Here is a 13623-nt window from a genome sequence, read left to right as displayed (position 1 = left end):
ACAGCCGCCTAACCATTGGCTGGATTTTTCCATCAATCAAATATCAGGAAGTAGAGCAAGAGCAAGTGAAGATGAGGTAAAGAAAACCAAAACAATCTACTTGAAGGGAATCGTCTCTTTTATCTGTGTACGTCGATTTTTTTTTTTTGGGTGAAAAGGCATGACAGTAGTTTGCTTATCATGTGAAATATAATGGTACATTTCAGACAAACTCCAGACCAGCATTGCCAGCCGCTGTTGCGTTAGCTATCTGGCCTCTGACATTCTTCCTAGCTTTACTAACAACTGGCAACTTTATCAGGTAGCTTTAAATATGAGGCGAAAACGAATATGTTTACTGATTGATAGTTTATATAAATGCCATTAACGTTAGCGAGCTAAATTGAAACTGCTGGGGGGAAAGGTTCCCAGTTAACTCCCACCATCATCACTGCAGTGTAGCTAATGTTAGCTAGGTTTCTAGAAAATAAAAACTATAGCTATATTTGTTAGTTATATTTTAAAGACTTGTTTCTGACTTTTGAACCCTTTTTGTCAAACTACTTCATTCCACTGCCTGTGTATTTATTAATTGGTGACTGAAAAAGTTGCAAAGAAAAATGTCCCCAATTTCACTGCAAATAGACTAGTAGGCTGTATTGGTTGGGTATCATTTGGCTGATGTGAACATTTACATGACTGTTTAGTTAGCCAAGTTACTGACTGGGCATATTGTAATTCATGTTTTTGTAAGATCACTAGAAAGCAGCATGCTGCCAGACCACCACATGACCCTAGAGCAGGGGTGTCAAACTCATTTTAGCTCAGGGGCCACATGGAGGAAAATCTATTCCCAAGTGGGCCGGACCGGAAAAATCATGGTATATATATAACTTAAAAACAACAACTTCAGATTGTTTTCTTTGTTTTAATACGATCAACATACAACATAAAGCTGGAGCCTGAGGACAGTGTGTCCAAAATAGTACAAGCACAACATCACTATTAATCATAAAACACGTCAAGTTTATTTGAAAATTCTAAAGAAAAAGAACACACAAACACACAATGCCTCAGTGATTAACAGAACTGTTTCACAGATCACAGAACTATATCAGGGTGTCATGAAATCCTGTTCCCCAAACAAGTGCAAGAACCACAGAGTCAAGAATAGGTTAAATATACAAATAAAATAAAATCAATTAAAAACAATAGCACATCAACATAAAAACATATAAACATAAATCTGAAAGCGTTGCTCAAACTCCCGTAACAGTCCAGTTATTTTATCTTTGAACCGCTTCATGTCTGCCACATGTTGGGTCGCGCACACATTTTTCAGACAGGGGAAGTGAGCTGCATCACCACCGGTAAGTTGCGTCTCCCACAATGACAGCTTCAACTTGAAAGAACGTATGCTGTCATAATACTGCGTGACAACTTTGTTGCGCCCTTGCAGCTGTTTGTTCAAGTTATTTAGGTGCTCTGTAACATCCACCATAAATGCAAGGTCCGGCATCCATTCTGCGGAATGAAATTCTAACACTGGTTTGCCCTTTTCTTCCATGAACTGTTCAATTTCTTCTCGTAAATCAAAGAAACGCCTCAGCACAGCACCTCGGCTTAACCATCTTACCTCAGTGTGGTATGGCAGGCCATAGATGTGGTCTTTCTCTCTGAGAAGGCTGTCAAACTGACGGTGATTCAGGCTTCTGGATCGGATGAAATTAACAGTTTGGATGACCACCTTCATGACGTTATCCATCTTTAATGACTTGCAACACAAAGCCTCCTGGTGCAAAATACAGTGAAAAGTCAAAAAATCACGTCCTCCATTTGCAGATTGCACTTTCTCTCTGAACTTTGTCACAACGCCTGCTTTTTTCCCGATCATTGAGGGCGCACCATCTGTAGCCAGGCTGACAGCACGGGACCAGTCCACTCCGACCCTGTCCAGCGCGCAGACGAGTGCGGTAAAAATATCAGCTGCTGTCGTTGTATCTGTCATCGGCACCAACTTCACGAACTCCTCGGTGACGGTCAATGTGTCATCAACTCCGCGGATGAAAAAATGGCCAGTTGTGCAACATCTGTAATGTCCGTGCTTTCATCAATTGCAACCGAAAACGCAATAAATGACTTTACTTTTTGCTTCAACTGGCTGTCCAAATCCACTGAAAGATCGGAAATCCTGTCTGCAACTGTGTTTCTTGTCAGGCTGATATTTGCAAAAGCCTGCCGCTTTTCAGGGCACACAATCTCCGCTGCATTCATCATGCATGTTTTTACAAATTCACCCTCACTAAATGGTTTTGAAGCCACTGCGATTTCATTAGCAATGAGGTAGCTAGCTTTCACTGCAGCGTCACTGATGTCTCGGCTGTGAGTAAACACAGACTGCTGTTTCTTCAGACCCGCCAACAGTTCATTCACCTTCTCTCATCTCCACTGTCCTTAAAAGTTGTCATATTTGTCGGCATGAAGACTCACATAGTGGCGACGAAGGTTATATTCTTTCAGCACTGCAACATGCTCTGAACACACCAAACATACAGCTTTCCCATTCAATTCCGTGATTAAATAGGATGACCATTTTACTTGGAACACTCTGCACTCTGCGTCCACTTTTCTCTTTTTTGACAGACATATTGGGGCAATGAGGGTGCCAAAGCACATAATGTTAAAAGTAGAAGCTGTAATAAATATCGCTGGCAAAACAAAGTAGCTCATTGGTTGCACGTGATTGACCTACTTGCTCTGCCCCGGTATAAACAGTTTGCTTGCTTAACACAATTGCTATTGCGCCATCCAGTGGACGCAATTGGAACAGCAGTTTATTTTATTGAAAAATTGCAGCGCATTTTTATACTTAAAAAAATAAAAATAAATTTTTTTTTTTCTTATTTTTTTTCAAAATCATCTCGTGGGCCGGATTAAACCCGTTTGCGGGCCTGATCCGGCCCGCGGGCCGTACGTTTGACACCCCTGCCCTAGAGGTATTAGTAAAATGCTTATGAATTGGATGTTGTATGTGAATTGCCCATTTAGATCAATTATACTAACAAAATGGTTGGATTGTTCAGTAACGTGAAGTAAATGCTAACACTGCTTTGGTGATGAAAGGTACATCATTCATTTGTCATCTCCCTATCAGGCCACTCCATGCTGTGACAAGGGCCTGGATGGTGACACACATCTGCTTCAAGCTGCCTGACTGAATACTAGCCCTTCAGTGGTACCTTCCCCTTTTGATTACAACAAGAGTCTCGTTATCTCTGTCTTGTAGCCATTTAACATGTACTGTATGTAACAACTGTAATTCATACAAACTGCTACGAACACAAGAACTGACTTATATTCACTTGTCCCTGGCTGTGTTTAGACTGGCAGCCCAATTCTGATCTTTTTTCCACTAATTGGAAAAATCAGCTCTTTTTCAGAGTTGATCTGATTGGTCAAAATACCAATTAGTGAAAAAAGATCAGACTTGGGCTGCCTGTCTAAACGCAGCCTATTTGTCATATTCTTCAGTCTTGTTTTGGATAAAAACTCAGCAAAAAAAGAAACATCCTCTCACTGTCAACTGTGTTTATTTTCAGCAAACTTAACATGTGTAAATATTTGTATGAACATAACAAGATTCAACAACTGAGACAAACTGAACAAGTTCCACAGACATGTGACTAACAGAAATTGAATAATGTGTCCCTGAACAAAGGGGGGGGTCAAAATCAAAAGTAACAGTCAGTATCTGGTGTGGCCACCAGCTGCATTAAGTACTGCAGTGCATCTCCTCCTCATGGACTGCACCAGATTTGCCAGTTCTTGCTGTGAGATGTTACCCCACTCTTCCACCAAGGCACCCGCAAGTTCCCAGACATTTCTGTGGGGAATGGCCCTCACCCTCCGATCCAACAGGTCCCAGACGTGCTCAATGGGATTGAGATCCGGGCTCTTCGCTGGCCATGGCAGAACACTGACATTCCTGTCTTGCAGGAAATCACGCACAGAACGAGCAGTATGGCTGGTGGCATTGTCATGCTGGAGGGTCATGTCAGGATGAGCCTGCAGGAAGGGTACCACATGAGGAAGGAGGATGTCTTCCCTGTAACGCACAGCGTTGAGATTGCCTGCAATGACAACAAGCTCAGTCCGATGATTCTGTGACACATCGCCCCAGACCATGACGGACCCTCCACCTCCAAATTGATCCCGCTCCAGAGTACAGGCCTCGGTGTAACGCTCATTCCTTCGACGATAAATGCGAATCCGACCATCACCCTTGGTGAGACAAAACCGTGACTCGTCAGTGAAGAGCACTTTTTGCCAGTCCTGTCTGGTCCAGCGATGGTGGGTTTGTGCCCATAGGCGACGTTGTTGCCGGTGATGTCTGGTGAGGACCTGCCTTACAACAGGCCTACAAGCCCTCAGTCCAGCCTCTCTCAGCCTATTGCGGACAGTCTGAGCACTGATGGAGGGATTGTGCGTTCCTGGTGTAACTCGGGCAGTTATTGTTGCCATCCTGTACCTGTCCCGCAGGTGTGATGTTCGGATGTACCTATCCTGTGCAGGTGTTGTTACACGTGGTCTGCCACTGCGAGGACGATCAGCTGTCCGTCCTGTCTCCCTGTAGCGCTGTCTTAGGCGTCTCACAGTATGGACATTGCAATTTATTGCCCTGGCCACATCTGCAGTCCTCATGCCTCCTTGCAGCATGCCTAAGGCACGTTCACGCAGATGAGCAGGGACCCTGGGCATCTTTCTTTTGGTGTTTTTCAGTCAGTAGAAAGGCCTCTTTAGTGTCCTAAGTTTTCATAACTGTGACCTTAATTGCCTACCGTCTGTAAGCTGTTAGTGTCTTAACGACCGTTCCACAGGTGCATGTTCATTAATTGTTTATGGTTAACTGAACAAGCATGGGAAACAGTGTTTAAACCCTTTACAATGAAGATCTGTGAAGTTATTTTGATTTTTACGAATTATCTTTGAAAGACAGGGTCCTGAAAAAGGGATGTTTCTTTTTTTGCTGAGTTTATATATTTTAGTTGGCACCCCTGTGTGATGTCTTATATACATTAATAAAAATGTATTCACCTTTTGAGACTTTCATTGATTTTAAACCTTTTTCGATCATAAGCTGTAAGTGTTGTCTTGATGGAGAAAGTATGCATGTTGTCAGATGTTTAAGTTACAAGTAGTTTAAAAAAATAACTTTAGTAGCCTGTTATTTTTACTGTAACCTACAAAAAAAAAGAAACTTGAGTAGTTTATACCAAACTTTGATAGTTGCATTCTTCCTCAGGGAACTGTCTGCTGCTAGCTGACAACAGGGTGGCAGGTTTTCTGGATGTGCTGCTCCAGAGTTCCATGGCCCAGCAGACTCACCTGGGATAGGGGGATGACATGTTCGTTTTTAATAAAAGTCTGGGAGACTTAGAGGGAGGAGAGCGCATGAGTTTGAGTGAGTACAGTAAATCCAATCCAACCAATGGCCCTGGATAATTAAGCAATAAGGCCCGTGGGGTTGTGGTATATGGGGGAGGCTTGTTGTGCCGTCTGTCAGAAAAGTTGCAAAGACTCTCCAACCAATTAAAAATGTAAAACAGCATTTTTTCCACTCCGCATGAGTGGAGAATTAGCTATACATGTATATTTTTAAATATACATGACTTACTGACATGGAGTGCTTCATGTTCCTGCTGGTAGCAGGCCTCAACCTGTATGCAGGGAAATGTCCTGCCTTGGAGGATTGTTGTATTCATCTCAACCAGGTGCCTGGAAATCATATGACAAACCTGCATAGATTAACAAAGGAAAATGGTAACTGTATTTAGTCAATTGAAGTCATGAAAACCATAGGTTCTTTACACAGGAGTGTATAGGTTTTTGTTCCAGCACCTAACTAACACCTCATTCAACTAATTGTGGTCTAAAGTGAACAAAAACTTGCACAGTTTAGTCCCCTGGGACAGAAATCACCCACATCTGTATTATTGAATGAGCTTCCCAAGTTACAAGCTTAGCTACAATTCTGCATGATGGAGAATAATGTGTGGATCTATTTCGATCATGATTTTACTTGCAAATCTCTTCCTAACAATGTACACAACTTTCTACAATGTGACAACAGTGACAGAACTCAGAGAGCGCGCAGATTCAAAATCTTCAAGTGTATTTTTATTCACAACAGAATATTCATAGTCGTAAATGGATGCTTTCAAATATGATTGAATGTATTCAAATGTAGAATTACAAGTTTGCTACCGTTGTTAAACCTTTCACACATCATGATACAAGCTTGCAAAATTAAATTGCACATTTGCGAATCGTAATTGCAACCACGAAACCCCTCAATCTCCCTGTTTCCCATTCTTTTGGCCCATAGTCCAATCTTCCTCGCTTTCACCGCCATTAGTTCCTAGATATACACCTGCTCCTGCCATCTTTTTCTCCGTTCTGGCCTCTCTCTTTTTCTCTCTATCTCTCTCTGTGTGTGTGTGTGTGTGTGTGTGTGTGTGTGTGTGTGTGTGTGTGTGTGTGTGAGGGGAATAAACCAATAACAGCAAGGATTATTGAAGATACATTTTATTCATCAAGAAAAAAGTAGAAAAACAGCACTGTGACAAAGCAATGAAGACTATTTTGTTACATACAGATGTAGCAGCATTCAGATGACAAAATAGGGTGGTGGAAGCATTGTCTGGAACTGGACTTGGCTGCACTCCTACAGTACATCACAGCTCTCTTTGACAAAAATAAAAACTATACTTTAGGGTCCTATCAACCAAACACAAACCCATCCCTTTGAAATGGGATTTATGAGTTGTCTCAATGTAGATTAAAGGCCCAATGCAGTCTTAAAAAAAATAATATATATATATATCAATATCAAATCATTTCTGGGTAACAGTTAACTACCTTACTGTAATAGATTTCTATTAAAATGGGCAAAAATATTTTTTTTGCAAAAAACAATTTTGCTAGTACTGTCTGGGAATGGTGGGGAGTGGAAAACTAAAAACTAGCTGTTATTGGCAGAGAGGTTTGGAACTCTTTGTTATTGGTCTATACTGCATGGTGATGTCACCATGAAAAAACAAAAATGCCGCCCATGCAAACCTGCTGATTAGAAGGTCCTGTGTAGATTATCAGGAAATAACACTGATAAAAAAAAATCTCACACTTTTACAGTGTTAGTTTCATCAGCTGTTGTACAATATGATATAAAACAATGCATTTTGACTGTACTGGGCCTTTAAGAAAATGAAGCTACATTTACAAGCCTTCTTCAGTTGGCTATAATATGAGCAGTGGTCCTTAATCACATCATGTTGCAGTCCTTGAAAGAAATAAAAATACTGAGACTCTTTGGGAAACTCTTTTGGGGGATATTTTCTCATGTGAAACTAATTCATATTGCAGGGTTGGTTACGTTACCGGGTCATTCTCTTTTCCAAATAAAAACAAACGTGCTCGTGAACATCGAACAAGAATAGACAATTTAAAACACAATTAAAATGGCTTATCATGCTTTATTGACAGTGTGGAAACTTGTTAGGAAGCAGAATTTGTTGCTGGAGAGCTGGGCTGTATTGGTTATGACACGCCATTTAGGCAGCTGGACAGGAGCCCACACTGACGGCCCCGCTGACCAGGGCAGCTTTGCTGAAGATCACTTGACTCTTGTTCACCATCAGGTTCCTCATACAGCCTGTGTAGGCCCTCCTTGTGGCAATGCCTTCTGGGAGAAGAGATTCTAGGAAGATATATAATAAACAACATTAAAAACACATTTCCTTTTATTTTGCAAACTCAAGGTTGATAGTGCTGCCTCACCCTGTAACCTATAAAAGTTGCAAGTGCAACAGTTTGGATGTGTTTTGTTAGTTGGAATGTCAGATATTGAGTCTAGCAAAAACACTTTTGTGTGAAGTTCAGTAGTCTTGAAATGCATGGCCTTGCCACTGACCTGGAGCTCCACCAATGAACACAGGGGTCCTGGCACTCTGGGCACTGGGGTTGAGAGGTCCCACCACATGGTTGACCTCTGAGTCCACATCCAGCTGGACTACATTGGCATCTCGGATCACTGTGAACCAGAGGCAGAAAGGACAACAGAACACATTGTTGTCAGTCACTGTACATAACATTGGCCAATCATTGCAAATTAACCGTGGTCCCATACTGTTTAAATCAGGGGCAGTCAATGCAATGAAGGGAGGTCTCTTACCTGTGATCCTGTGCCAGTTCCCATCACACAGACCCAGTCTAGGAGTGACCTGAGTGAAGAACTCACGGACCCCATTGTTCACCAGCACCAGCACCTGTGAGCATAGAACAATACTTGCATTGATGACAAGTCAAAGATCTACTAATAGCAAATTAGCAAATTACTACTGATTACATTGTATTAGTTGCTTACCGCTCCTTGATGAATATACATGGTTAGGTACTCCTCAGCTGCTGTGTAGACGTGCAGTAGCACCCCTGACGCCACACGAGGGCGCACCTCCACCACCAGCTCAAACTTCAGCCCCAGGTTGAACGTGTCATCTGAGGGAGACGGACAGAAAGAGTAATTCAAGTAAAGTCTGCTCTACCACCCCCTCTGTCCATTCTGAACCTCACCTTTAACGGCTGTAACATGGAATGTTTCACTGCGCTTCGGCCCAATGAGGCATGTGCACGTGTGAAACTTAGCCAGCCACAGTAGGGTGTGAAATTGCTCTGCGCTCATTCAAACAGCTGCAGCTTGGCTTCCAAGACCTTTGGGTCTGCAGCTCTCCTCCCCGCCCTCAACTTTTCCCCCAGGCCAAATTTTCACCACAGCTGCACTGGGGATATCAAATTCCGATATCCTGTCTAGAGCCTCTCTGCTTCCACGTCTCTGTGGTGATTGGTGAGCAGCCCAGGGGTTTTCTCTGCTTTCCAGAGAAAATCTAACATGGCGTGTGATATAACAGACACGTTGTTTCCAAACAGCTACAGGCCCTGCCAAAGTATGTCCTGAAGATTGCAGCAAATCAATGTTTCACAAGCTTTTCCTTTGGTATCATACTTCAAATTAATCTGGTAAGGTTCAGCCACAGTATGAAGCCAGAAGGGCCTTGAGGAGAATCATATGTCATTGCTGTCTTAATTCCTAGCAAAATGGAGAGTCTTGGCAAAGTGTGTTTGTGTGTTACCGAAGATGACATATCCTCCCTCTTCAGAGAAGTATGTCCCCGGCTCAGAAAGTCCCTCGAAGCACGGCGTCACCCCGAAGGTCTGGGACACGGAGGACAGCCATTGGCCATTCAGCTGGAGGTTCTTCACACAGCCAGTGAAGCTGTACGCAGAGTTTCTCTATAGGAGGCAAATACAGCACAGGAAAGTGTAAATGGGTGGTAGTACAGATATCTGTAGGAAATATGTTCCACTATCAGATGCGGTCATGCAGAGTTTAAAGCAGAGAGGGGTCACGCTGATGGTTTCCTGTTTTCTGTGGGAAACGTATCATCTGAGCACAGCAGTCTGAAGTGAAAATACTTGGATGGCTCCCAGTGTGAACATATAATGGCAGAAAAGACTAGAGGACCATAAATCATCCCAGACATCTCTTATAATGATCTTTATCAAAAGGTTAGGATTTTCACTCTTTTATTCTTCTTTAACGTTCTTGGCCAGGGTTTTCATGTGTTTCCAGGATTCCACTGTAAAAACATATTCTGCTCCATTTTCCTTCAGTAGTCTACTAGGCCCAGGGCTGCATCCCAGATGGCACCTTATTCCCTATATAGTGCACAACTTTTTGACCCTGGTCAAAAGTAGTGCACTACATAGGGAATAGGGTGCCATTTGGGATGCGGCCCTGGGCGCTAAGGGCTGTATCTTACCAGTAAGTTCTGCTGGGCCTTCCCTGGTGGCACCCCTCCCACATAGAGGGGGCTGCTGACGTGCCAGGAGACGTTGGAGCCCTGAGCTCTATCCTCCAGCAGCGTCAGTCCATCAATGATTAATCGGCCCAGATTCCCATCACGAATAAAAATGACCTGCAGGAGGAGGGACAGGGGTGTCACACTGTGGTGTAGAACTATGTCACTGCTGAAAACAAGTGGCTTATCTCATAGAACAATCTATTTATGTGTGACGGATGTCAGAGGTAAAAGTGATGTATTTTAGTATATGGATAATGGGGAATAAGTACATTTACTTACATTGTGCCATGTTCCGTCGTTGTACTTCTCCTGGCTCTTGACCTTGACCCGTTGTTGACCCAGGTTGAAGGTGTACACCAGCTTCCCATGGGCCAGGAACAGAGCCATGTAGTTGTCCTCTGCCTCGTCTGATGCATAAAAGATGAGGCCAAACAAGGACTGGGTCTTCAGGGACAGGGAGAAGTGAGACCTGGGGGTAAAAGGTGCATTATAAACCGGGTGATTTGAGCCCTGAATGCTGATTGGCTGAAAGCCGTGGTATATTTAAGCACTAAGGCCTGAGAAGGGTTCGAGGGCCTTATTGCTTTTATAAAACGGTTACCAACATACATGAATTACATTTTTTCATTAAAAACATGATTTTAGTAAATTCGTTTTTGCATTCTGAAGTTGCTACCCAAGCGGGCTGGTCGTTAGTTATTTTCTCATGTTTTGACCCAGCCGTTAATTCTAATCATTCTATTCATTCGACGTTGCTATGCTAAACAAATCATTGGCATGTAGCTAGCAGAACTTTAATAAATAATTATTTAATAAATATCCAATAGGCCTACATAGGCCGCACTGCTCTGTTTATGGTTTCCATGGTGAATTATTAGTTTTGCGGTCATTCTTGGGCTAGCTAGCTAGCCTACTGGCACAGGAGAGACCGCATTTGTAAAATGATACATTGTTGCACAGGTAGTAGAGGCAGACAGGTAGGTTTATACAACCCCCAACTGTTGCAAACCAAATAGCAGCATGGAAAAATAATGCTGTAGATGCTTTTTTCCCTGAGGGAGATGAAGTTTATGAATTTCCTGCCTGGGCTAGGGGACATGGAATTATGACATGAACACGTCATGGTTGTCCCACAACTCCCGCATATCAACCAATCAGCATCCAGGTTCCAAGCAACCCGTTTTATAGAAGACCTATACTGTTGTCATTATGTTGGTAACCAGTTTATAATAGCAATAAAGCACCTCAGGGGTTTATGGTATATGGCCAATATACCACGGCTAACTTCTGTATTCAGGCACTCCGCGTTGCGTCGTGCTTAAGAACAGCCCTTAGCCGTGCTATAGTGGCCATATACCATACCACCTCGTGCCTTATTGCTTAATTATAATCAATTATAAGTAACTATACTTAAACCATTACTCAGAGACCCAGAGTAAAGTGCATGTGACTAGTACTTAGACCAAGAAAACAGAGTGGAGTTCATGTGTAGAGTGGGTTCATGATTGACCTTTGGTTGACCTCTGGTTGACGTCTGGTTGAACAATGACCTATGGTTGTAACCTCAGGTTGTGTCCCAAATGTCACCCTATTCCCTTTACAGTGTACTACTTGACCAGAGCCCTATAGATGCGGTAAAGTGGTCAATGGAATGCAGACCGTGGAGAATAGAAGAAGGACGCCGGATTGATCTAACAAAGTGGATATTCGTCAAATCCGTCATGATTGATGTATTGTAACAGGCCCACAATGTGGTTAATAAAGTCTGATTTGGATATCTTTGGCTGTTTTTGCTGCATAACATTTAGAAGTTGTCCCTTTTCAGGTTTAGAGGAAGTGTATGCTAAATGCTAACTCCTGTTCATATAAGCTGGTAGCATACAGTAGCTAGCATACAGAAATCGGTGGTGGTAGTCAAAGTCATTTTAAACTGTAATGCAGTTGATTGGTGACAATGACATGAACATGTATTGGGGTTGACATCCATAAAAGTATTATACCATTTTTACCTCAACATAGTGTGAAATACACATATAAACAATAGGCTAAATGTAGGAGAATTTTGCTGGGGGGCAATGAGGAGATTCGGGATCTTTCCCAGACTGCATTTTTTCTCCACGCGTCTCAATAGCATTTCCATTGTTTTGGTTGAGTTCCATTGACCTCTTTACCGCATATATTGGCCCTGGTCAAAAGTATTACACTATATAGGGAATAGGGTGCTATTTGGGATGCAACCCGAGTGTTCTTCCCAGTCCTGGACTTACCTCTCAGTGAGGGACTCTGGGATGTCAGTGTACTCCTGCCTGCTGTTGGTGATACCACCGTAGTGGTGGGCGTGGCGGGTGGCACGGGGCCTGGCGGACAGGTAGCATGGTGTCTCCTCTGTCTCTCCTGGCTCCTGCTCATCACTCTTCAGTCCCAACAGGCCTTGTGGCTGGTTGGACTTGTCTCTGCCCACCTTAGTGAGAGAAGGGAAGTTACTTGACTGTTAGTAGTGGGTCAATGCATGCCTATTGTTCAGTATACAGTGTCATCTTTAAAGATCGAAACTAGGGGGAAGCAGCGCTACTGTTTGCCCCAGCGCCTTTGCTATTGTGGGGAAAGGAGCCTCCGGCAGCGTGGGAAAAAAATGGCACTACATATTCTGCTGTTCAATGATGTCCGAGGAAACAGTGTTCGTTGTTTGGAGTAACTTCTTTGTTATTGTAATATCCCAAATGGATGTGGCAGTTTCACCAATTAAGGATTCCAGCTTTAAGTGATTATAGACTCTTTTAAGACTTGAAAAGACAGGGATTTTTTATGAATACATACTACATTTACGATTTGTATCCGCATTGGCAGGCATAAATAAAAAAATAATTTTAGAAGCCAAACTTGAGTTAAATGACATGTATTTAAATTATCATTATTTATTTACCTTCCTAGTATGGCCCTGCTTGGTTTTGGCAGAGTTTTTGCTGTGCTTAGAGAGCAGGGCAGCGGGCGGTCGCTCCACAGGGCAGTCCTGCAGGGAGGTCTGGACATTCTCAGTGTACTTCTGAAAGTCCTCAGGCTCAATATCCCTGTCTTGTCTGAAGAGAGAAAGAGAGAAAGAGAGAGAGAGACTAGCAACTCAGTGCCAAAGACATAAGAGCCATAGAGATACTCACACACACACACACAACTCTGTCTCCATGGAAACAAACTCCATATCCTCCCAACCCGCTCTCAACAGCAGCGCTATTCCTGTGCCTGGCTTTCTTCCTCTCATAGATACAGCTAGGCAGCTCGGTTTTCACCAACCAACCTGAGCCAAATGACCAATAAGCATGCTATCATAACAACGTTCTCTGCAGATAGGAAGTGTGTCACACTTGGACTCTTTCACTTGCTAGTATTAGATGCAATCCATTACAATCCATTACATCAATTGCATTAGGCTTTTAATGTGGTCTGAGTGCTGTGGCAGTGAGAGAGTGGCCAGGTCACCTGCTGATGTAGGCGTAGCTGATGCAGCCAGTGAAGTTCTTGATGCTGCTACTGGGAGAGCCTCCTAAGTAGAAGCTCCTCACTGTGGAGGCTGAGGGGGCGGAGGACGGACGTTTCTTCTCATGCTTGTCTTTGTCATCCACCACCAGCTCATATCTGATAGAGATAGATAGTAATCGGTCAATTGTTACAGTGAATAATTATAATACATTTTGCTTTTAAATCACACTTTTATATATGAAGAAATATAAAT

At 42.9% G+C, this 13623-nt stretch overlaps 1 protein-coding gene and 1 long non-coding RNA gene across 4 annotated transcripts in view; one reads left to right on the top strand and one right to left on the bottom strand.

Annotated features, from left to right (window-relative positions):
* The first annotated feature begins 20 nt into the window (after nucleotides 1–20).
* LOC121549009 lies at nucleotides 21–11719 on the top strand. 3 transcript variants are annotated; one of them, XR_005996724.2, is made up of 4 exons: nucleotides 54–127; nucleotides 3134–3214; nucleotides 5282–5440; nucleotides 11500–11719. It is a non-coding gene; the product is annotated as an uncharacterized LOC121549009 (long non-coding RNA). The 3 variants fall into 3 exon arrangements; XR_005996725.2 differs by lacking the exon at nucleotides 11500–11719 and having other exon boundaries at nucleotides 21–76; nucleotides 5282–6328; XR_005996723.2 differs by lacking the exon at nucleotides 11500–11719 and having other exon boundaries at nucleotides 5282–6328.
* LOC121549005 (laminin subunit alpha-4-like) overlaps nucleotides 7492–13623 on the bottom strand; it is a 27162-nt gene continuing 21030 nt past the window's right edge. The window contains exons 31-40 of the mRNA XM_041860771.2: nucleotides 13371–13526; nucleotides 12820–12973; nucleotides 12164–12357; nucleotides 10176–10365; nucleotides 9855–10010; nucleotides 9165–9324; nucleotides 8402–8532; nucleotides 8210–8303; nucleotides 7949–8068; nucleotides 7492–7735 (exon numbers count right to left, since the gene is read on the bottom strand). Of these exons, the coding sequence (XP_041716705.2) occupies nucleotides 7590–7735; nucleotides 7949–8068; nucleotides 8210–8303; nucleotides 8402–8532; nucleotides 9165–9324; nucleotides 9855–10010; nucleotides 10176–10365; nucleotides 12164–12357; nucleotides 12820–12973; nucleotides 13371–13526 (1501 nt within the window). The 3' untranslated portion in view covers nucleotides 7492–7589. The remainder of the gene's footprint in view (nucleotides 7736–7948; nucleotides 8069–8209; nucleotides 8304–8401; nucleotides 8533–9164; nucleotides 9325–9854; nucleotides 10011–10175; nucleotides 10366–12163; nucleotides 12358–12819; nucleotides 12974–13370; nucleotides 13527–13623) is intronic.

The sequence above is a fragment of the Coregonus clupeaformis genome, chromosome 33, assembly GCF_020615455.1.
Source record: "Coregonus clupeaformis isolate EN_2021a chromosome 33, ASM2061545v1, whole genome shotgun sequence".
NCBI lineage: Eukaryota > Metazoa > Chordata > Actinopteri > Salmoniformes > Salmonidae > Coregonus > Coregonus clupeaformis.
This window is presented reverse-complemented; position numbering and strand designations above follow the sequence as displayed.